The sequence below is a fragment of the Prunus dulcis genome, chromosome 2, assembly GCF_902201215.1.
Source record: "Prunus dulcis chromosome 2, ALMONDv2, whole genome shotgun sequence".
Taxonomy (NCBI): domain Eukaryota; kingdom Viridiplantae; phylum Streptophyta; class Magnoliopsida; order Rosales; family Rosaceae; genus Prunus; species Prunus dulcis.
The window spans coordinates 25,308,960-25,329,394 of record NC_047651.1 but is presented as its reverse complement, the minus strand read 5'-3'; the positions used below and the strand labels follow the sequence as shown (position 1 = coordinate 25,329,394).

Genomic DNA, 20,435 nt, shown 5'->3' with positions numbered 1-20,435 from the left:
ATAAGGCGCTTTTATGAAAAATGCAAGTGTAGATTAAAAATACACAAGAATTAAGATTACTAGCATCTAATCTAAACACTGTTTAGTTTTCACTGTTGCCAATTGGCAAAGGTCATTGAGTTGACAAAGGGAATTCAAACTTCGGGTATACGTGCTTTGAAAACCAAAGGCGTCTGTAGTTTGACTCGCATCATTTATTTAATAATGCCCCTAATTACTGTTTGCTTTTGGGTCTAATTACATGATTGATTAGCAAGATATACGGGTAAAAAGGACCCATCAAAACGAAATTCGTCTAAAGAAAGTGACAATGAACCCAGGAATTGTTCTTAAAGTAACAATTTAATATGAGATTAGTTAACAAGTAGATGTGAAAATGTGAACAATGCCACCGCGCACCCCAAATAAAAAAATAAGTATAAATAAACAAAAGCATACATATGCTTCCTAGTGTCTTCCCCAACTTTTATTGGCTGAGTTTGTTGACTTTGACCCCATCCGGCTTAGCGGACTATTACACTACATGGCAACAACCGCTCATTTTTTGCCACGTATTCCCGCCGACCTTCTAGACCATATTAGAGGATACGCCCAGACCCAAAGGATAGCCAAATTCTCATGTTCGTTTCCGGCATCTGAACAAAACGCAGAGTGCCTGACCTCCCAGCCTTTCTCTAAAACCTTTTTCACTCGTTCGTTCATCATCAAGACGATGCCGTATTGCGAGGTGGGGTCGCGGCAGAATGCCACTGGCCACGCCAACCTCAACAATGGAATCAAAATTTTCTATAGAACCTACGGTCAGGGACCGACCAAGGTCCTCCTCATCATAGGTCGCCTATCAAGATTCAATATTTTCTTATACAATATTTACTTTTCATATTTTACGAACTGAGTTTTGGTCGGAGTTTTCTGGGTTGTTGATAAATTTGCAATGGATTGTCAGGTTTGGCGGGGACTCACGATTCATGGGGCCCACAAATCCAGGGGCTGACAGGGTCCGTTACGCCCAATGATGATGATGAAAGAAGGGCCGCCGATGGCTGTGACAATGAGGCTGGTTTTAGTGGCGGTGGCATCGAGGTCTGTGCCTTCGATAACCGTGGTATGGGTCGGAGCTCCGTGCCCACCAAAAAATCCGAATATACGTGAGTTTCATTATTTCATTAATTTGAAAAAGTCAATTTTGTTCTAGCTCTATAAAATCCATATTGAATTTTGAAAAAGAAAAAAGATTGCTTTTTCTCAGTATGGAACTGGGTTGGTTTTCTCAGCAATGCGCTTTATGAAACCTATTGGCTAGTTCAGTTCTCTTTTTTATGGAATTTGATCAAAAAACTGATTTACATTTGTTTTGTATTTGAAGTTTCCCATTAATCAAACTTCTGTCAAGCCTACTTATTTAAGAGAGTTTAGTTGAATTATGGTATCTGGTTGTTTTGTTGCAGAACAAAAACAATGGCAAAGGATGCAATTGCGTTGATGGATCATTTAGGCTGGAGAGAAGCCCATGTTTTCGGGCATTCCATGGGTGAGTCTATGATTCTGAGGTTCCTTGCAAGGTTTTTGAACAGTCTATGATTAAGTTAATCCTGGCTTTTGGCACTGAGTCACTTACTGGATGACAAACAGTGAGCTGAATTTTCTTTGTAGCAATACTTTTTTTTTTCGTTTTCGCATTTCATTTGAATTCAAGTTCTTTAGTCTGACTTGAATTGTACTACCACAACAGGAGCTATGATAGCCTGCAAATTAGCAGCAATGGTGCCTGATAGAATTTTGTCATTGGCTTTGCTTAATGTGACTGGAGGAGGTTTTGAATGTTTACCAAGGGTTTGTACATATCTTGTCATTGCTGCATTAAAATTTTCTTTTACCAAGCATTCTCCTTGAAAAGAGAGTTAATTATGCTCACTACCCATGAAGTTGAAACAGTATTTCAGTTTGCAGTTGAAGTTGACATTTTTCTCATTGATATGTTCAATATTTTGCAGCTCGACCGACACACATTATCAATTGCTGTCCGTTTCTTAAAGGCAAAGACTCCTGAGCAAAGGGCAGCTGTTGACTTGGACACCCACTACTCCAAGGTCCAAACTGCTTTGCATTCTATCATTTTGCTGTATGTTAACTCTGCATCAATAATCAGTGAAAGAAAAAGCGGCTCTCTAACACATTACTCTATTAATGTGCAGGGATATCTTGAGGAATATGTTGGATCCAACACGAGAAGGGCAATTTTATATCAAGTAAGCCCTTAAAATTTGCAATAAAATTCAAAGAAAAAAACAGCGGTATCATATCTGTGAATGAGAATCGCAAATATGTTACAAGGAGTATTCTAGTAACTCATCTAGGGAATCTGTTTGCTATCATTATAAGGAACTTTTTTGTAAAATAGGGGGATTAATTTGGGATCTGTAGTTTGGGGTTTTCAGATTTAAAGGAACTAACTTCTTATTGAATTATTTTGATATTTAATTATTGCCGGCAATGGGTTCAGGGTTTAATATAATTGTAGCATAAGATCCATGACCTGATCTAGAACCTGGTTCCAGGAATATGTAAAGGGCATATCAGCAACTGGGATGCAGTCTAACCATGGTTTCGAGGGTCAAGTCAATGCATGCTGGACGCATAAGATGAAGCAAATGGAAATAGAATTGATCCGCTCTGCAGGATTTCTTGTTTCAGTCATTCATGGAAGGTGCAGTCATACATACTATGCAGTGCATTTCAGATGTCATTTCTTTTTTCTTCTTCAAGATAGGACTATCAGTTGGGCTGGAATTTGTATGCATATAAAAAGGCAATGGTTCATATGTACATTTCCGGCTCTCAATAAAAACTTTCATCTCTGTAATGAAGTTTTTAGATGGAACTTGTAAATTTTGATTTTCCATTTCATTGCATCACAGTTCTTCGAAAAACCAACTTGAAATTCATTAAATTTACAGGCATGATGTCATTGCTCAAATATATTATGCAAGGCGACTGGCAGAGAAGCTGCACCCTGTTGCTAGAATGGTAGATCTTCCTGGAGGGCATCTAGTGAGTCATGAGAGGACGGAAGAGGTATGTTTTTCTTCTGGTAGATTTGAATAACAAAGTAGGTCGTTATTTACAAGATTATATTGTAATCAGTGATATGATTCATTTATGCTTGACAGTGGAAATGATTGGCAACTTTAATTTATTTCACATATCAGGTCAACAAAGCTCTTATTGAGTTGATCAAGGCATCAGAAGCAAAGACAGAGCCACATGATTGGACAAATTTGCCTGAAAAAAGTTTGGGTAAGCAATTTAACTTAAAAGGAACCGTTCTCTCGCTATTCTGTATGATAGCATGAATTAATGGACAGCATGCCTGCTGTATTTTGTGAATTTGTGCTAATATATGCTATCGTTTACAGGGTGGATGGCTACAAGAATGTCACTAATCGGAAAAAGAACTGATGAAGGGAACTGTGTATCTTTCATGTGCAATATGTTCGAAAAGCTACATCTTTGCCTCTTATACCTCTTTGGCCTCTTTGCATTGGCATTTGAGAATGCAAGGAGAACCTTCAGAAGTATAAAACCAGCTAGAATTGGACATTCCATCACATAGGCTGAGACAACATAGCCACTAGACCCACATGTTTTACTGGTAAATTATACTGTATTTTTCCTTCAAGAGCCCATTTAATAGACCAAGTGAAGCTCAACAATTGACATAGTTGTTTCTTTCAACAGGGGTTTATCAACTTTTCATTCTGTTGGCAATTTGGCACTGCCGAATGTATTTAAGCGGTTGGCGCTCTCAAGTAAATGCTGTGAAGAGTTCCCAACACGAGTATAAGCCAGAATTATTTACAAAATGAGGCCCTTTATAGGCAATACAGACATGTTGCAGATGGAGGCAGGAATGGAGAGAGATCACAAGGGCCGATATTTAGGCGGATCCCAATCCTCGTTCACTTGCAACATACGATGCTAATTCATCCATTTATTATTTGTACTTTACCACAACGAGTCCTTACAAATGACACCTTTTACAGATTAAGCCTCCAGAATGAGAGCGAAAAATAATAAGGGGTTTTCTATTTGTATCCATCTTTCTGGTATCATATATCAACTTTCCCTGCAAAAAGGTTCCTATTTTACATCTATATATATTTTCAATTTTTTAAATTTCAACTACATTCATCCCACCTCTGAAGACTTTGAATTGAGCAAAATTTTGGGTGTCGAACCTCGAGTCGAAACTCAAGATCTTTGCATATGATATGGATTAAGATATCAAACTTTATACAGCCAATTAGCAGCATCACTAGTTTACCTCAAACAAACATATGCATTGAGACAAGGAACAGATATCATGCATGCCTAGTAAATTCTTATGTTTATCAGACATGCCTTTGTTCAAAAGAAAGCAGAGCATCAGAGTGAATATCATTTTAAGACATATCGTATGTACTTATGTTCATAAAGAAACACTAAATTTTAAGGAAAGCAGAGCGTGCAAATTTGTATGTATAGACCACACGACAGTATTTCATGGCCAATTCTCAAACCTGGAATTTCATGGCCAATTCTCAAACATATAAACTATAAGAAAAAAAAGAAGCAAGTTTATATATAAGAGATAGAGAGAGAATACGTGCCTGGCACTTGCATGTGTCTGAGAGATATATCAGAGCGTTGTATGTGCTCTTTGCTTTGTTGAGAAGGTAACCAAAATAAAAGAAAGAAAGAAAGGTTTGGATGGCGAGGGAGACGCTTTGTTGTACTGGAAAAGATACCATCTTCTCAACTCTGATAAGCACTGAGAGTTATAGAGCATGGCAGATATACCACTCGAATATACCAATATGCCTAGCGAAGTTGCGAGTAAACCTCAACAATCCAATTTCTGTAGTTTTCCCCCACTACCAAGGGTAGTTGTGTCATTCTAATACCAAACCCAAGTCGTTAAAATTAGGGATCAAGCACGTGACAGAATTACCAGCAGAGTCTTTATTTTACTTCCAAACCTCCAACGCAGCGTTTTGTTCATCTTGAACCCGATAAACCCCCGACATTTTGCTCATCTTTTCTAACTTCTCAGCTCTACAGGACTATGGCTGCTGTAGCTTCTGACAAGGCAGATGGCCAAACCCAGTGGGAATTTAGCTGGTTTTACTCTCTCCCTTTCCTCTCTTATATTTCAATATGTAATTTTGTTCTGGTTCTGTCTTTTGGCGTCTCTTTGCTTTTTGTAATTTAAGTCAACAGTTCAACTGGGTTTTTCTGGGTTTTGATTATCTTCCTCTTTCAATCCCATAGGAACCAAAAAGTAAATATTTTTTTTAATGATTTAATGATTTTCCAGTATGGGTCCGTTTGTTCCTATCACGTATCTGTTAAAAACATTAGTTATGGTGATGTAGCTCAAGCTGAATTTGTTTTTTTCTCATAAAGTTGCCTTCTTGAGTATCTGTTTCGATGAATTTGTGTAGTCTCTCAGTTAACTTCCAAGTTTTTCCATAATTTTTCTTCTGCTTTTATGGTCTCATCCCATTGAGCTTCTCTGTTACGTGTTCCCCATTTTTGTAATTTTAATATAATATTTGTAGGCTGTAGCTTTTTCTTCCATGTTATATCCGAACTCATGTTGTTCCTTACAGTTGACATACTAAATTTCTTGGAGAAGTTGAATTGGTCCTATATTTTCAACATTTCGCCTCAGTTTTTAGATTTTTCTAATTTATGATTGGAACTAACTTGGGGATCCATAGGTGCTAATATGTGGTTTTCAGCATTGTTAGGGAGGAGTTCTAGAGCTCCTGATTAGGTAGGTAGATCAAGATATGCCGAGGTTAACCCTCTTTAAGAAAATTGGGTGAGGTTTCTGAGATTGCTCTAGATATTTTTGAGAATAAACTTTAAATGAGAAAACTGTCATTTGAAAATTTCAAACCAGTAGTCTCTCTTTTTGTACCAAATATGCATCAAGGACTACAGGAGTATGAACAATTGAGTGACCTAGTAAAGTTTTCCAATGGTTGTGCTTCTATGGGAAGTGGAGATCATTTATCCAACTTTCAGCATTTACAATCTGTCTTTGAGAATTCTTTAACCCACAGAGGAACATTGTTATCTTAGATTGAAATTTTGCCTGCAGTGACTTGGAGGTAGATTATGAGTCTGAGGAAAGCGCTTCTATTGTCTATGCAGCATTAGCTGTTGATAAGGAGGTGATTTTTCATATGCTTAATCTATGTCTTGCTTACTTCAATCGTGATTCAGTTAGCATCTTATCTGATTCCATTTATAATTGCAGTTGCAACCAGATAAGGTGAAGAGGCAGATGTCAGTTTCTAATGGAAAGCTTTCAGTGTAAGCAAATTTCTTTCTTCGTGAACCTTAATTGTTCAAACTTTAATCGAAGAATGATTTTGATAGAAATGATTCTGATGCAAGAAAGTGCTATATCGGGGAGGGGGAGGAACAAATTTTTCTTTCTGCCTATTTATTTTCTACTGAATCTGCGGTGGTTCGTTTTTATCCTATGTACAGGCACTTTGAGGCTGTTGAGGCAAGATTTCTTCGAGCATCATATAGTGCATTTGTAGATGTATTGACACTTGCCACAAAAACAATTGAAGAATTCGGAAAAGGAATGGAATTGTGACCACTAGCTTTGCTAGTTTTCCCATGAAATGAGCTGTAATGTAACACAATGAATCAAAAGTCAGTGTTTGTGGAACTTTTTAAAGCATGAATTCTAGTTTGATTTTTTAGCTTCGGATCTATAAGGTATCTGGAAAGAAGGTTGTCGTTCTACAGTATAGTACTCGTGATTCAGTGTTGCCCTTTAAGAGCACTGCTATCCATTCTCCGTTGCAAAAGGCAAAGGGATTCAATGGCAGTTACTGTTTATGTGAATAGTGACTGCCTTAGCAATTTTTTTGATGCATTCCCATCCATTGGCAAGCCAAGAGCAATCACTATTCACGTGAAATATGAGGAGAGGAATTTGTATGGAGTTTTAGCGTGGGAAGTGAAGAATATGGCTAGATATTTATAGAGAAAAAATTATCAAATTTCTGGTTTTTTTTCCCTTCTCTTTTTTCATTTTTTTGGTATTTAAATTGACTGCTAACGTTACAATGATGTTAGCATGATGTCAGCTTGCCAGACAATAGCCCAAGCAAATCTTGTCTTTGGGCTTGCCCAGGCTGGTGGAGCCCAGCACTAGCCCTGGCAAGCCTTGGCCGCTAGAAATGGGATTGGGGGTCTGGGAGCCTCTTGACTGAGTAGCCCCTCCCCCGGGAAATGCTCTAACCGAGCGTTTAAATGGGATTTCTGAGGTGAGTTCAACTGGGTTTGCAGCGAGCAATGAAGTTCATTTGTTCACGATCTTATGCACGGCAATCTCAGCATTGCATTTTTACCTAAAATAAAATCTCAACCGCACAGGAACTTTTGCGATCCTGCCGACAGATAAGGCCATTTAAGGTGGCAACTAAACGACAACGTAGTTCCTCCCAACATAACGTAGTGGTACAGAGAAGCTTTTATCTTTCCTTCGAACTTGTTGCAGCTAATGTCGTCTAATGATTGACGCTAAAATGCATTACCCAGCAAGCTCCTGAAATGATACATAATGTTTGTAAGATTTCAAAACGCACAGGAACTTTTATGATGCTGCCGACAGATTAGGCCATTTAAGGTGGCAACTAAACGACAACGTAGTTACTCCCAACATAACACAGTGGTACAGAGAAGCTCCTCTTTCCTTCATACTTATTGCAGCTAATGTCGTCAATGATTGACGCTAAAATGCATTACCCAGCAAACTTCTGAAATGATATATAACATTTGATATATAATGTTTATAAGATTTCCAAACGTACATTGCTTTATAAAAATAAAAGGTAATCAAATAAAGGGTGAAGCTGAAAGAAAAACTATGCAGTAATTTTCTGCTTCCAATGTCCATTCTCAGTATTCGTCCAAGTAAGTGTATAGCATGTCGTCTTTCTTTGACTTGCGCCGGCTAAGCAAGGCTTTGAGGAGGCGTTTACTTTTGCTGGGGTATTGTTCAACCTCTCTTCCATTTTCCCTTTCAGCATGTAATCGCATTGAAGCTGATTTACGAGGCTCCGAAGGGTACTGGCATATGCATAAACGTTTTACTTTATAAGTATCTCTATAGAAGGGAATGGTGGCAAGTATATGAACAAGTGAAAATGCAGGTAAAGTCAATCCAATTCCCACACTCACCCGTCGTCTTGCATTAGAAGGATTCGGAGTGGTAGGCCTACTTGAGTTTGGGGTAGTTGACTGACTTTTGTTCGGGGTCGTTGGCCTACTTGCAAGAGATCCAGACCGTAAAAGTGGAAACCGATGAGGTGAAACTGTTCGCTTCTCTGATTCAATAGTAAACAGCATCATAGTCAGATTCTATATGGCCAATTCATTATAAAGGTGTCAATATCACAATGTCTAACATGCATACGCACCTAATTCCTTTTTGGGCATGGTAGATGTAAAAGAAAAAACTCCAGGCCGCTGGGAAGGTTGTGGAGAAGGAGATGGAGAACGCCCTTTGCTGCACAAAACAGGACCAAGATTAACCTGGGTTACAAGCTTGGTTCAAACAAGTGCTGCAACAATATTTACCTGACTGTAGGTGGAGGGGTTTCTCTAATGGTAGCACGAACAGCTTTTAGGAATCCAATCAGATTACAACAATAACAAAGTTATGTTAAACAATTGCTTACTTATGTGCATTGAAACAAAATGGAAGATAAAGCATGGTACCATTCCGAAATTGATGCCATTCATCTTCATCATCCAGGTTGCAACCTTCATATTTGGATTTAGTTTTGTTGGCACCGCGCATGGTCTCACCAACTGAACGTGAATTTAAGTTTTAAGAATTATCTCTTAAAAGCGGACAAAAATTACAAAATGGAGAGAGTGCTTAAAGTAACAACAAATATATTGAGAGGAAGCTGAGTATTTGCCTGGCAAGATGTACCGCTTGTGGTATTTCGGAGTATCTATCACTGATGACTGTTGGGAAAGACCCTCATGATCAATATATTCTTGGCATGTCCTTAGCCTCTAACGAACCATAAAAAAGAAAGAAAATTGTCAGCGTCTCTTAAGTATTGGTTTCTTGTGATTGAAAAACATAACTAGAAATTAACGGAGTTGAGTATGGTCTATGGTGCAGTAATTCACACAATGTTGTTGAACCGACTTAGGCTCTCCTAAAAGGAATTACTACACCTTGCTGTGTAGCATAAGAGTTTCATTGAAATTAAAATACCCACCAAACAATAAAATGTGATCTGGGAAATATTTGTCATGCAAAACTTTGACTAATAAACTATGAACCTGTAGAAGAAGTTGGCTTTTTAGCAGACCAACAATTGAAGCAGGTATATCATGTGAGCCAATCTACATGGAAACTTAATTATCTTCTACCAAACCCAAAAAAGCCAGTTTCCACTGATCTTTTAAATAGAAACAGACATCAGACAAGCTTGTTCAAGATTTCTTTTATATCGATAGCCCTGAATCAGAAGTGTCTACCGGATGACTGACAAAGGCATTACTTTAACAGTTTAACCTTATATGAAAAAGGCATTACTTTAACAGAATACCTGTTCAATGCAAGATACCCGAAATTCTGTGCCGGAAACTTCATCCACTTTTTCATCAAAGAAATCATTAACCTTATATGTCACAGAACCCAAATGGTCCACCGTATTCACGAGAGCTTTAATGGCATAATCCTTCAATGTTTCTACCACTCTGCATAACAGGAGGGAATTTTTTTTCTTGTTAAAATAATGACAGAAAAGAAATATTTATGAAAAACCCAAACTTCCACGAGTCAAAATAACTCACATATGTTTCTGGTCATCATTTGTGTATGATAGTTCAAAGTACTCTGCCGCTGAATATAATTGTGTTCTCAAATTCTTCAAATCCTGAAAAAGTAATCCAATGCGCATGCAAATCATAGAACTTCAGTTGTAAGGATCTCTGACTGAAAAAATTATAAAACTCTACAAAGAGATATTTCCACCATCACAAACTAACTGCCCTCGGATTCCGATATTTTTTATTGAGGTATACAGAAAACCAAAGATTTGATTTTTCCAGATGATTCATTTAAAACCCCCTGTACATTTCATTGAACTCGCAAAACTAAGAACCAACTAACAATAATCTTTAAGCAGAAGAGTAGTACCTTGAGACTATCAGAGAAGAGCAAGCTCTGATGCATAGATACCTCATCAAAATTAGATGCTACTCGAGGGACGGGCATACTTGTAGTCATTGTTCCCATGAGATTAAACGTGGAAAGTGAACTAAGATTTCCTTATGCTGCAAACAATCAAGATAAGAACTTAAAAGACTAGGCCAAGTAGGGGGTCAAAAAACCCAACAGCAAGAACATATGAGGTTACAGTAAGGTAATGCACAACTCAGCATCCAAAACCCATGAAAAATCTGAAATCACCTCCCCCCGAAAAGAAAAAAAGAAAACAATGTGTGTAGGAGAGAAAGCGAGAAACGGAGGAAGAGTGAGGTTATGCACCAATAAAAATCCCATTTCAATTTTTTATTTTTAAACTGTTTAAGCAACACCAAGTGTGTGTGTCTGCGCAAGAAAGAGAGGAGAGCGTCTCATTTAACAATTAATTAATAAAATACCAGAAGCTACTATTTTAATTAGACAACAGCCGTGCCAGAGATAAAAAGAATATATGGGAATAAGAAAATGAACAGCATAAAGATAGTGCTTTGCCACATTTCCGCAACCATTTCAGACAGGAAAATCAACAGAACAATATACTAAACACTTGAAAACACTTAAAGCTCATCTTATCTGCATTTCACCAACAATAAAAGCTGTCAAATTTCAGTACCCTCTCTTTTATTGTTGAGATAATCGTTGGTTTTCATGCTTTTCTTGTTCAAATAGGTAATGCTGGAAAGGAAAAGGAATAGTAAATTACATAAAGAGAGTAACTAACATCCCAATCCTAACAAACATCAAAATCTGCAAAATTTCACAACTTTTTCTTTTTACAGGAGGAAATCCTGGAAATGAAAAGCAATTGAATGCATTATGCCTTTTCAAAGATAAGCTCACCTCAACCAACCATGAGCAGTTGCATTAGCTCAGTTGAAAGTTGTTCTTTTCTCCGGTCATTTTGTTCTCTCTCAAACAGCGTAACAAAAGTCTAAGGGGGTATATTTGAAAGCAAGCTAACCACTAACCTTAGTGAATGCTCTTCTGGAGCTGAAAGCGCAACTACCCAGAAGTCCAAAACCCAGTAACCGCCTTCCCAATTCGAAGCAGGAGTATGTGAAACCTAAATGGTGAAGAAGAAGGGCAAAGTAGAAAATAAATAGACAGGCCACTTGTTGACAGTGACCAATATGGTTTGGTATAAGATTTGACTAAAGCACAGAAAACGACAACTCTAGTTTGGGAGATTCAAATACCATGAGGACTAGAAAAAAAGCACAGGACTTGCGAAGAGAGAGAAAGAGGGAGAGAGAGGCATGGAGGGACATCCATCAAGGCGAGCACGTCTGTGTGTAGGCAAGGAATCTGAGGCACACTTCGATTTCAGAAGATTTTTAAAGAGAGCAAAAGTCTCTCCTTTTGGTAGCAAGAAGAACAGGTGATTAATTTAGGCCTCCCTTTCCCTCATCATTAGCCACTTAGTGGGTCCTACTTCCTTGGTTTTGTTTTTAGAAATTTCTTGGTATCATTGGGTCCCACTGTCTCTAAACACAAACACTGACCACACCCAAAAATTGGAAATTGCAATGTTGGTTTTTTCCGGTTCATGTTGTTGAGCCTCTTTGTTGGGTCTCCCTCCCTCCCGCTTGTTTTTGTTGTGGTGGTGTGTTGGTACCGTGGTAGAGAAGGAGCGGGTTCATGGGTTCCACTTTCTTCTCAGAAATGGTTTGAATCATTGAAAGCTTTGGGCTTTGTGGAAGTTCCCATCAAAAGCTCTAGCCTTTTTTCTGTTTCTTGGCCAACCCATGAAAAGCTCTACCCTACCTTCCTTGAATTGCCAATTTCGTAAAAATCTGGTCTGAGTGCCTCTACAGAGAGAACTTCATCCCATTAATAAATGTGTCTAAAACTCTGCTTTAAAAAAAAAAGGATCCAAATTGAATTCAAATGTGGCTGGCAATAAAAAAGAATGAAGAATCTTCCATCAAAACGTACCTACTGTATTGTTGCTATTGCTAATTTAATTAATTTACACAAGAGGCATGTGAATTAAGATCCCAATTAAAGAATGAAAAAGATTATAGTAGTAGTGGTTCCCATCCCAATTCTCCATATCGTACCTGACTGATAGGTTTGATCTCAACCTTCCATTTTAATGACCGAATTACCAGGAACTTCTTCGTTGGGAGAGGATGGATGGGTCATGGTTGGTTGCTAGGAGGCCCATGCCCTTCGTAATTAAATCTGTAAGGCACGGAAAGCAGCTGGTAGATAGATACAGTCACACAGTGGATATTTTCTGAGTCCCCACATACATTATACATACATGATAAAACATTGGAGTGGAATTGGATTAGAGAAGATGTTGTGTTGTGCTTGTGGGCAATGGCTGCTCTGCTGAATTGGCTGCACAATTGCTTTTCAATCTAGTGGGTTGAAAAGCACATGTCAAAAGACCACGCCATAGATAGATGAGTGGAGTGGGCATTACATAATATAAATCAAAGGCGTGACCTTGGAGGCACTCATGCTGCCTGGATTGAACGTGCAATCTAACATTAAACAAACTCATCAACAACGACATGTGTGTAGATAGAAACAGAGAGGAGGAAGAAGAACCCCACCACCACATAACATAATTTCGGACTTCTGGGAGTCTCCTCCAATGCACCAAATCTCAATTGATCAACGGTTGATGATGAGACTTCAAAAATCATATCATATGGGTCCACCGTGGGGAACCACTACCGTGGAAAACATGAAATGAAAGGTGTTGATTGATTTAGAGCAGCTAGCTAATGAGCAGAAGAACTTGTGTGGAACGTATGAACGTAGCACTATTTTATTATTTTCAATCAATTATAGATTGTTATGTAAAAAAAAAAAATTATCACGAATGACATATCGTGATTTATCGAGAATAACATAACAATGCTATCTCAATCTCATACAAGTGTTTTTCGCTAATGAGGGTATGGATCCCACTGATTTTCTTTTTCTTTTTCTTTTTCAAAACAAAAGCTGTTTTTGGGGTTTGGAGTTGTTTCAGCTTTTTCCTTTGGGAGTGAATCCGTGATTTTAGCGTAACTGGTTCCCAATAATTTATAGTGTGATCAGTGGCGTGATTGGGGGCAATTGTCATGTAGATTCGTAAGAAGAAGACCAACACAACATGATTTACCTTTTTTGTTTTTGTTTTTTTATTTTATTGCAGGAATATGATGTACTTTTTTCAGAGTCTAGGAATCAATATGCCTAGTCCTGAGAGCTGCTGCGGGAGGACACAGGTTCTTGGGCTGCACACAACCGTACCCCCCAAGTGAATCCCAGGAGAGCAGAGGTTGGCCCATCTGAACTCAAATGAACCAATTGTGAATTTTGATGGATAAAAGCCCAAACCAATAATAGAATTCAACAATGCAGTCCAGAATTCAATCTGTCTTTTTTAATTGATACATGATCGTTTCGAAGAGTTGTTAACTTATATTACAAAAAGACTTGGGGACAAAAAAGAATCATCTCGATCGTCAATGATAATTAAGAGATTAAACAAAACCTTGTGTATACATAAAATGCGCTGCGGGTACAATTTGGATTCAGTTGTGTAGTGTCTTACATTTGGTTTTGTGCCACTCGAATGCTCCTTGTTCCCTTTCTCTCTGTCTCTGCTCCGCCCTGTAAACTCAAAACCTTCTAAACAAGCAGTCAATTGAGTGATTATGGGTAGCATCACAGTAGCTGCAGATCCGGAGAACCTGACAGACAAAACAGATGGGTTAGTTATTCTTCTTCTTCTTCTTCTTCTTCTTCTTTTTCGTATAGAAAAATGTTTGTTGTATCAACTAACTATCAAGCTTATATATAGGACTTGTATCTGCAGTGGCTTTGGCTGTCACTTGTAACTATGATTCTATGAATAATGCATGCACAACGTTCCTTAACTCATATCATATATTTGAATCTGATGCATTTTCATTGTTTACGCTTTTAATATTTCAACCCAAGTATTCAACTGATTTAAGAAAAGCCGCCCTATATTTTGAGCTTCTTCATTCTTATTTGTTTTTCCAGTCCAGTTAAAACGCGGATGTATGCCATAATGAAGAAAATATGTCATCCAGAGGGGCAATACCGTCATATATGGAATAAGATATTTGTAACATCATGTGTGTTTGGTGTCTTACTGGACCCTTTGTTCTTTTATATTCTAATCATCGATCAACAAAACAAGTGCCTTCAAATGGACACAATGTTGCAGATTGTTGCCCTTCTTTTACGATCATTCACAGATATCATTTTCTTGGTGCATTTCATATATGAAATCTGTGACGGTCGGCGAAAAAGTCATATGGTGCTAATTTGGCCTCAAATGCCCTTAAAAATATGGCCCCAACCCCAAATACCCAGAAAAATGGACCTTCCACGGAGTTCATTCGAGTTGCCAAGAAAATAGCTCACAAGATGTCGTGGTTATCTGCCTCCATCTTAGTTGACTTTTTCGCTTTTCTTCCCATCCCGCAGGTGAGACAAGACAACTTATAAAATTATTGTTTTTTAGCTCTCTCCTTAAATATATATTAAGATTAACCACTTAGCTGTAATTAAACCACTTCTAAGTTCTAAGAGCATCTCTAAGGAAGATGCCAAATACTAAACATCAAATTTAAATTTGATGGTTAATGTGGCAATTTAACATCTTACAAAGCTTTACACTCCACCCGAAATGTCAAATTAAATTATTATTTTATTACATTTTAGTGTTGATTCATTTTTAATTAAAAAGAAAAGAAAAGAAAATATAATAAAATATTCATTTGACATGGATGAAAGGGTGTTGCATTTGATGTGCGACCATCTGAAGGATGTGACGTATAACGAAAATAGCTTCGTTTCTCGGAAGGGAGATCCACTGGATTGCATGGTCTTCATTGTTGAAGGGAATGTATGGACCTACTCGACTGCTGGTGAGAATGAAGCTGGAAAAGCAACCCCATCATCAATGACAATGGCCACCAAGACGCTCCAGAAAGGTCACATTTATGGGGAAGAGCTTCTCAATTGGGCATCAGACAACTTCACGGAACTTCCAATCTGCCGTCAACATGTCAAAAAAGTCAGACATGTCAAAAAAGTCAGACAAAAGTGGATGCCTTTGTTCTTATGGCCAAGGACTTGGCAACTGTAGTCTCCAGATACCAACTAAAGTGGAACTTCAACAAATGTAACATTCCTCAAGAGGTGAAGGAGGTGGCTGCTTCTACCATAGTGCGCCGTTTCCGCCATAACCAAGGATTGATGATGTCGCGTCGTCCAGCCCTAAATTATTATTTGAAGAAACGTTAAAGATAGAGTCGATTTAAGATAGGATTTCATCCATTTCAGCCGACATACACAAGGCCTATCTATCTCACATCAAGGAATCGTGAATTTTAATCGATAAAAGCCCAAACCTTAATATTATTCAAGAATCCAGAGGGTTCAAAGTTTCCGTTATTTTCTGTACCAAAAAAAGTTACCATTATTTGTGGTTCTGTTAAATTACAATTTCAAGTAATCATGATAACATCTTGATTACCATTGATAAAATATATATCTCGTTCATTGACAATTTTGTGTGCATAAAATACATTAAATATATATATATATATAAATGTTATTTTCACCAAATAATTTAAAATCTAAGAATATAGATTTTTATAAAATTGATTCTTAGTTTAAAGTCTAGTCTATATTTGCATATAATATAACACATTATTGTTAATAATGTAAAATCTAAGCATATATATTTTTATTCCCAGGCATTAATCGTATAATATGAATGATAAATCATCACAATAAAGAAACAAGTTCTAGAACTTCAAACCGGCCTACTAAAAAATGGAATTTAAATATAAAATTGCATACCAAGCGGATCTTGAGAGCAAATCCAACTAATAATAAAGTAAACTTAGGAGAGCTTATCAATCTGTATATAGGAGGAAGACTCAGTCAATGCCGTAAAGAATAGAGGAGTCAACGTGTGAGATGGGTTGTTGGTCGCCGTCGACAAAATGATAAAAGAGTGGGAGCTTTTCTGTTTCTGAAAAAAATCTCAAATGAGATGGAGAGATGCTATGGCTTGGAAAGGCCCAATATAATCTTTTCTATTTCTTTTTCTTTCTTTTTGAAAAATAAAATATATAATATTTACCTGAGATGGGTTTGTTGGTCGCCGTCGCACTGTAGACGTTAGTGGTTGGTGCTAAGTGTGAAATCAGCTACTTAGCTACTGCATATTAATAGCTGGGTTGAACTACTTGAATTCAGTTAAGCCATGGATCAGACTCTCTCTCTCTCTCTCTCTCTCTCTCTCTCTCTCTCTCTCTGCTCTCTGAAAAGTAATTTCCAAGTTATAATCCTATGGCTCGATCTAGTTTTATTGTCAGTCTCACATCAGGTTTCACTACAAGTTTCTTCCGCGATGATGAGGAGGAGGGGCAGTACCAAGTGATGAAGAGGTGACGCAGCACAAGCAATAAGGTTTCAAGCGAAACCTTGAGTAACAAGGAAAACTGGATTCCACCAGAAAATTAAGAGAAGCTCTCTTAGATTAATATTATTAAAAACTGAGTTACCAGAAATGTTTAGACAAACCTGTCTAAATACACAATTCTCAACAACCCTCAACCCTTCAACTACCAAGGGAATTATTACATAAAACTGAAACAACAAAATTAACCTGGAGTCGTAATAACGTAACTCCTAAACTGACATAAAACAGAATTAATTTGGAGTCTTGATAACATAACTCCTAAACTGTCAAAACAAAATTTATTGGAAAATTAACTACCAAACTTTAACTGCAATTTTGGAAGTCCAAATGACCTCAGAATGCCAAAATCCAGCATATGTCACAGCAGAGCTGTGAGTTGCACTCGTGGCGTCGTTCCCTTTCCGAAATGGTATTTTGCGCCCTAATCGGAACTTGGACGACAAAACTGCAAATTCCCACTGCGCCCTTTTTCTAGCTCAACCGCGATAAAATCTGCCAGCTGTTCTACATCAAGAGGTCATCAAAACTTGATGTACTTCTTACAAATATTCCATTGTGGAATAAGATGTTCTTGATTTCATGTGTGATTGCAATCTCATTAGATCCTTTGTTCTTTTACATTCCAATCATTGACGAGGATAACAAGTGACTTGGAAAGGACAAAAACTTGAGGATTGCAGCTCTTCTTTCGCGATCGCTCACGGATATCATTTTCCTCCTACATTTTGTCTATGAAGTTTATGAAGCTATTAAAACCAGAAACAGTACATTTACTGTGGTACGAAGAACAACATGGCATTCAAAATCGAAAATACAAAAGCTAATTGAATTTGCTAAGGGAATACCTCAGAAAATGTCGTGGTTATCTCTCTCCATCGTAATTGACTTTTTGGCTCTTCTTCCAATCCCTCAAGTAAGATAAACTAAACTTTTTGAATCTCTTCCTTCTCGGTCAATATTTACCAAGAATTTATCGAATTCATCTATCGTGTAAGGAACTTACAAGGACTACTACTAGAATATGGGCTAAAGGTTTACTCAACTTGCTTCTCTACATTCTTGCCAGTCATGTAAGTTTAATCACAATTGTCTTTTTATTTTCAAAATTCCTTATTTTGTCACAATTGTTACAAGTATTCTTTATATCCTTTTTCTTAATGCATGCATCATGTTATTTATTAACGCATTTCTTTGTTGTCTCTTAATTAGGTACTCGGAGCGTTTTGGTATTTTTTTTCTATTCAATGAGAGACGTCATGTTGGAGCCAAGCCTGTGTAAATTATAGTGCAAATCCGAAGGAATGTATGAGTGCCTTCTATTGCGATGGTCGGAATACATCTTCAACAACTATCACATTTTTGAATGAGCGGTGCCCATTAAATACTCCAGACGATACTGAAGCACCCTTTGATTTTGTAATATTTCTTGATTCCCTTAAGAATCATAACTCGGAGCATGTACATTTTGCTAGGAAGTTATTTTACTCTTTTTGGTAGGGCTTGCGGAATCTAAGGTTTGGATATATATGCACTGACAATCAATAATTTTTCCGCAATAAGTTATTTTCATAAAAAGTGACATTACTGTTCAAAGTTGACTAATGGGGGTCATTACTGATCCGGCAACTAATTTATTGCAGTAACTTTGGCACGAATCTCACAACAAGTACATATATGTGGGAAAACTTGTTTGCGATTCTTATTTCTATCATTGGTTTGGTACTGTTTCTATATTTCATTGGAAATGTGGAGGTTGGTACTGAATTAATAATCTCTCTCTTGATGTATAATCTTGTTAATTAGCAGCTATAGGTGTGTGTATATATATATAAATTCTCATATGCAGATGTCTGGATGTTATTATCGTGCGGACAACATGTATTTTTTACTATCTTTCCTGCTTTCCTATATGTTTACAATAGCATCCGTACGACATCCGAATAAGAATATATATATATATATATTTGAGGAGCTGATCTTACGTTGAGCTTTGTATATATTTGGTGAAACAGGCATCTATGCGGTTGGAAGCTAAAAAATCAGAAGATAAAACGCAGAAGATTAGAATGAAAGAGCTAGATGTACGAATTAGAATGAAAGAGCTAGATGTACGAAGCTGGATATCCATAAATGAATTACCTGATAATTTGAAGAAAGAAATCATGCATATCATACCAGAAAGAAAGAAAGAAAGAAAGATAAAGTTAGATGAAAACAAGGACGCCGATTTGGTGAATCTATTCTCTATTCTTCCTTGGCATACCAGAAAATATCTAAAGCATTGTCTCTGCATGAAGACACTAAAAACAGTATGTTTCTGAAACCCCGTACGAACCTCTCTTTTCTCTCTTTATATGGTTCTTAAGAAAATGTTGTTGGGTATGTATTGATGACTTGATATTCATGTATATATATATAGGTACCAATGCTTAAGAACTTGGATGAAAAAGTGTTGATAATGATGTGTGACTATCTGAAGTCCGTGGTGTACAACGAGAATAGCTTCGTTTTTCGAATGGGAGACCCGCTTGATTGCATACTCTTCATTGTAGAAGGGACCATGTGGACCTACTACTCGCCTAGTACTAGCGATACCGATACTAAGAGTGAAGCTGCTGCTACTTCACCATCATCAATATTAATGACCACCAAGGCCCTTAGGAAGGGTGAGTTTTACGGGGAAGAGCTTCTCAAATGGGCATCACCCACTTTCACCACACTTCCAATCTCCACCCGGCATGTCAGAAGTCAGAGAAAAGTGGAAGCATTTGCTCTTATGGCCGATGACTTGGCAACTATAGTGTCCAAATGCCAACTGCAGTGGGACTTAAACAATTGTGACAATCCTCAAGAGATGAAGATTATGGCAGTTTCTTCCATAACAAAAGCAATCCGTCGTTTCCGCACTAGTAGGCATCGTTCAACAACGGAAAGATTGTTAGAGGAAGTAATCGGGGAAAAGGTCGGATAAAATGGCTTGGGCCATCTTTTGGTCTCACTCCAATCCAAGTGTTTTATAGTATTAAACGCGGGCTTCATGTTTTTCAGCCTCAAAAGCCCATCTTGCATAATGAACTTATTGCATAAAAGCCCTAATTTATAAGACAAAAATGTAGTAATAATTCCTCAAATAAGATCCTATTTTATTTTTCGTCTCTCGACTCCAAACATTGTTATGACTGTTCTTCAATGGTTTTTCCATCAATTGTGTTAAATTTTCTATCAAAATTAAGAGGAAATTAAAAAATTCATATAAAATATTTATTAGATAAATAAACTCAATTAAAAAAACAAAAAATACCTAGTCTCCCAATTTGAGCCTGTGGGAAGAAGGAGGGTTGGGTGATTGGGGGAGGAAGGGGTGGCGATTTCTATAATTGGCTTACTGCTATTCTTGTATCTCATTGGGGCTTTACCTCTTTGACACGTGGGCTTAACCCTCTTTCACACGTGGGCTTAACCCTCTTTCACACGTGGCCTTAGGCCATGGGCCGGCCTTTTAATATATATAATAGTACAGCCGCAAGGCTATATTTATTTTTTGAATTAAAAAAAAATAGTATAGCCCCGCGGCTATACTTTTTTTTTGCATTTAAAAAATAGTATGGCTTTACCTCCTTGACACGTGGGCCTAGGCCTCTTTGACACGTGGGCTTA

General features: G+C 37.5%; 3 protein-coding genes and 1 pseudogene across 5 annotated transcripts; 3 read left to right on the top strand and 1 right to left on the bottom strand.

Moving 5' to 3' along the window:
• Positions 1 to 623: 623 nt before the first annotated feature.
• On the top strand, positions 624 to 4,176 carry LOC117620372 (putative aminoacrylate hydrolase RutD). The gene is made up of 11 exons (XM_034350553.1): positions 624 to 833; positions 947 to 1,148; positions 1,449 to 1,531; positions 1,733 to 1,833; positions 1,995 to 2,090; positions 2,196 to 2,249; positions 2,559 to 2,707; positions 2,958 to 3,075; positions 3,210 to 3,297; positions 3,417 to 3,652; positions 3,739 to 4,176. Exons 1-10 carry the CDS (start codon positions 713 to 715, stop codon positions 3,611 to 3,613), a joined length of 1,209 nt encoding a protein of 402 aa, XP_034206444.1. The 5' UTR covers positions 624 to 712; the 3' UTR covers positions 3,614 to 3,652; positions 3,739 to 4,176.
• Positions 4,177 to 5,032: 856 nt separating this feature from the next.
• Positions 5,033 to 6,810, top strand: LOC117619130. The gene is made up of 4 exons (XM_034348993.1): positions 5,033 to 5,160; positions 6,149 to 6,221; positions 6,308 to 6,363; positions 6,544 to 6,810. The coding sequence occupies exons 1-4, from the start codon at positions 5,105 to 5,107 to the stop codon at positions 6,656 to 6,658; spliced, it is 300 nt and encodes a 99-aa protein (XP_034204884.1). The 5' UTR covers positions 5,033 to 5,104; the 3' UTR covers positions 6,659 to 6,810.
• A 1,011-nt stretch (positions 6,811 to 7,821) lies between these two features.
• LOC117619619 (protein ABIL2-like) lies at positions 7,822 to 12,021 on the bottom strand. Of its 3 annotated transcripts, none has more exons than XM_034349619.1 (10): positions 11,147 to 12,021; positions 10,238 to 10,981; positions 9,892 to 9,974; positions 9,645 to 9,795; positions 9,000 to 9,099; positions 8,794 to 8,886; positions 8,653 to 8,695; positions 8,493 to 8,581; positions 8,254 to 8,399; positions 7,822 to 8,142 (listed from the first exon to the last, which is right to left on the bottom strand). In XM_034349619.1, the coding sequence occupies exons 2-10, from the start codon at positions 10,334 to 10,336 to the stop codon at positions 7,972 to 7,974; spliced, it is 975 nt and encodes a 324-aa protein (XP_034205510.1). In that variant the 5' UTR covers positions 10,337 to 10,981; positions 11,147 to 12,021; the 3' UTR covers positions 7,822 to 7,971. The 3 variants fall into 3 exon arrangements, with proteins under 3 accessions (XP_034205510.1, XP_034205511.1, XP_034205509.1); XM_034349620.1 differs by having other exon boundaries at positions 10,238 to 10,374; positions 11,275 to 12,021; XM_034349618.1 differs by having other exon boundaries at positions 10,238 to 10,374; positions 11,147 to 12,016.
• Positions 12,022 to 13,965: 1,944 nt separating this feature from the next.
• On the top strand, positions 13,966 to 19,749 carry LOC117618464 (annotated as a pseudogene).
• Positions 19,750 to 20,435: the final 686 nt, after the last annotated feature.

Bases quoted from the DNA above. Each gene is read 5' to 3' on its own strand.
- LOC117620372 (XM_034350553.1), top strand. From the start codon at position 713: ATGCCGTATTGCGAGGTGGGGTCGCGGCAGAATGCCACTGGCCACGCC. The intron at 834-946 runs GTCGCCTATCAA...ATGGATTGTCAG, and splicing joins CAAGGTCCTCCTCATCATAG to GTTTGGCGGGGACTCACGAT. The intron at 3,076-3,209 runs GTATGTTTTTCT...TTCACATATCAG, and splicing joins GTCATGAGAGGACGGAAGAG to GTCAACAAAGCTCTTATTGA.
- LOC117619619 (XM_034349619.1), bottom strand. From the start codon at position 10,336: ATGGGAACAATGACTACAAGTATGCCCGTCCCTCGAGTAGCATCTAAT. The intron at 9,100-9,644 runs GTATTCTGTTAA...ATGGTTCGTTAG, and splicing joins GGGTATCTTGCATTGAACAG to AGGCTAAGGACATGCCAAGA. The intron at 8,143-8,253 runs GTGAGTGTGGGA...TGCATATGCCAG, and splicing joins CTTCTAATGCAAGACGACGG to TACCCTTCGGAGCCTCGTAA.
- LOC117619130 (XM_034348993.1), top strand. From the start codon at position 5,105: ATGGCTGCTGTAGCTTCTGACAAGGCAGATGGCCAAACCCAGTGGGAA. The intron at 5,161-6,148 runs GTTTTACTCTCT...TTTTGCCTGCAG, and splicing joins ACCCAGTGGGAATTTAGCTG to TGACTTGGAGGTAGATTATG. The intron at 6,364-6,543 runs GTAAGCAAATTT...TCCTATGTACAG, and splicing joins TCTAATGGAAAGCTTTCAGT to GCACTTTGAGGCTGTTGAGG.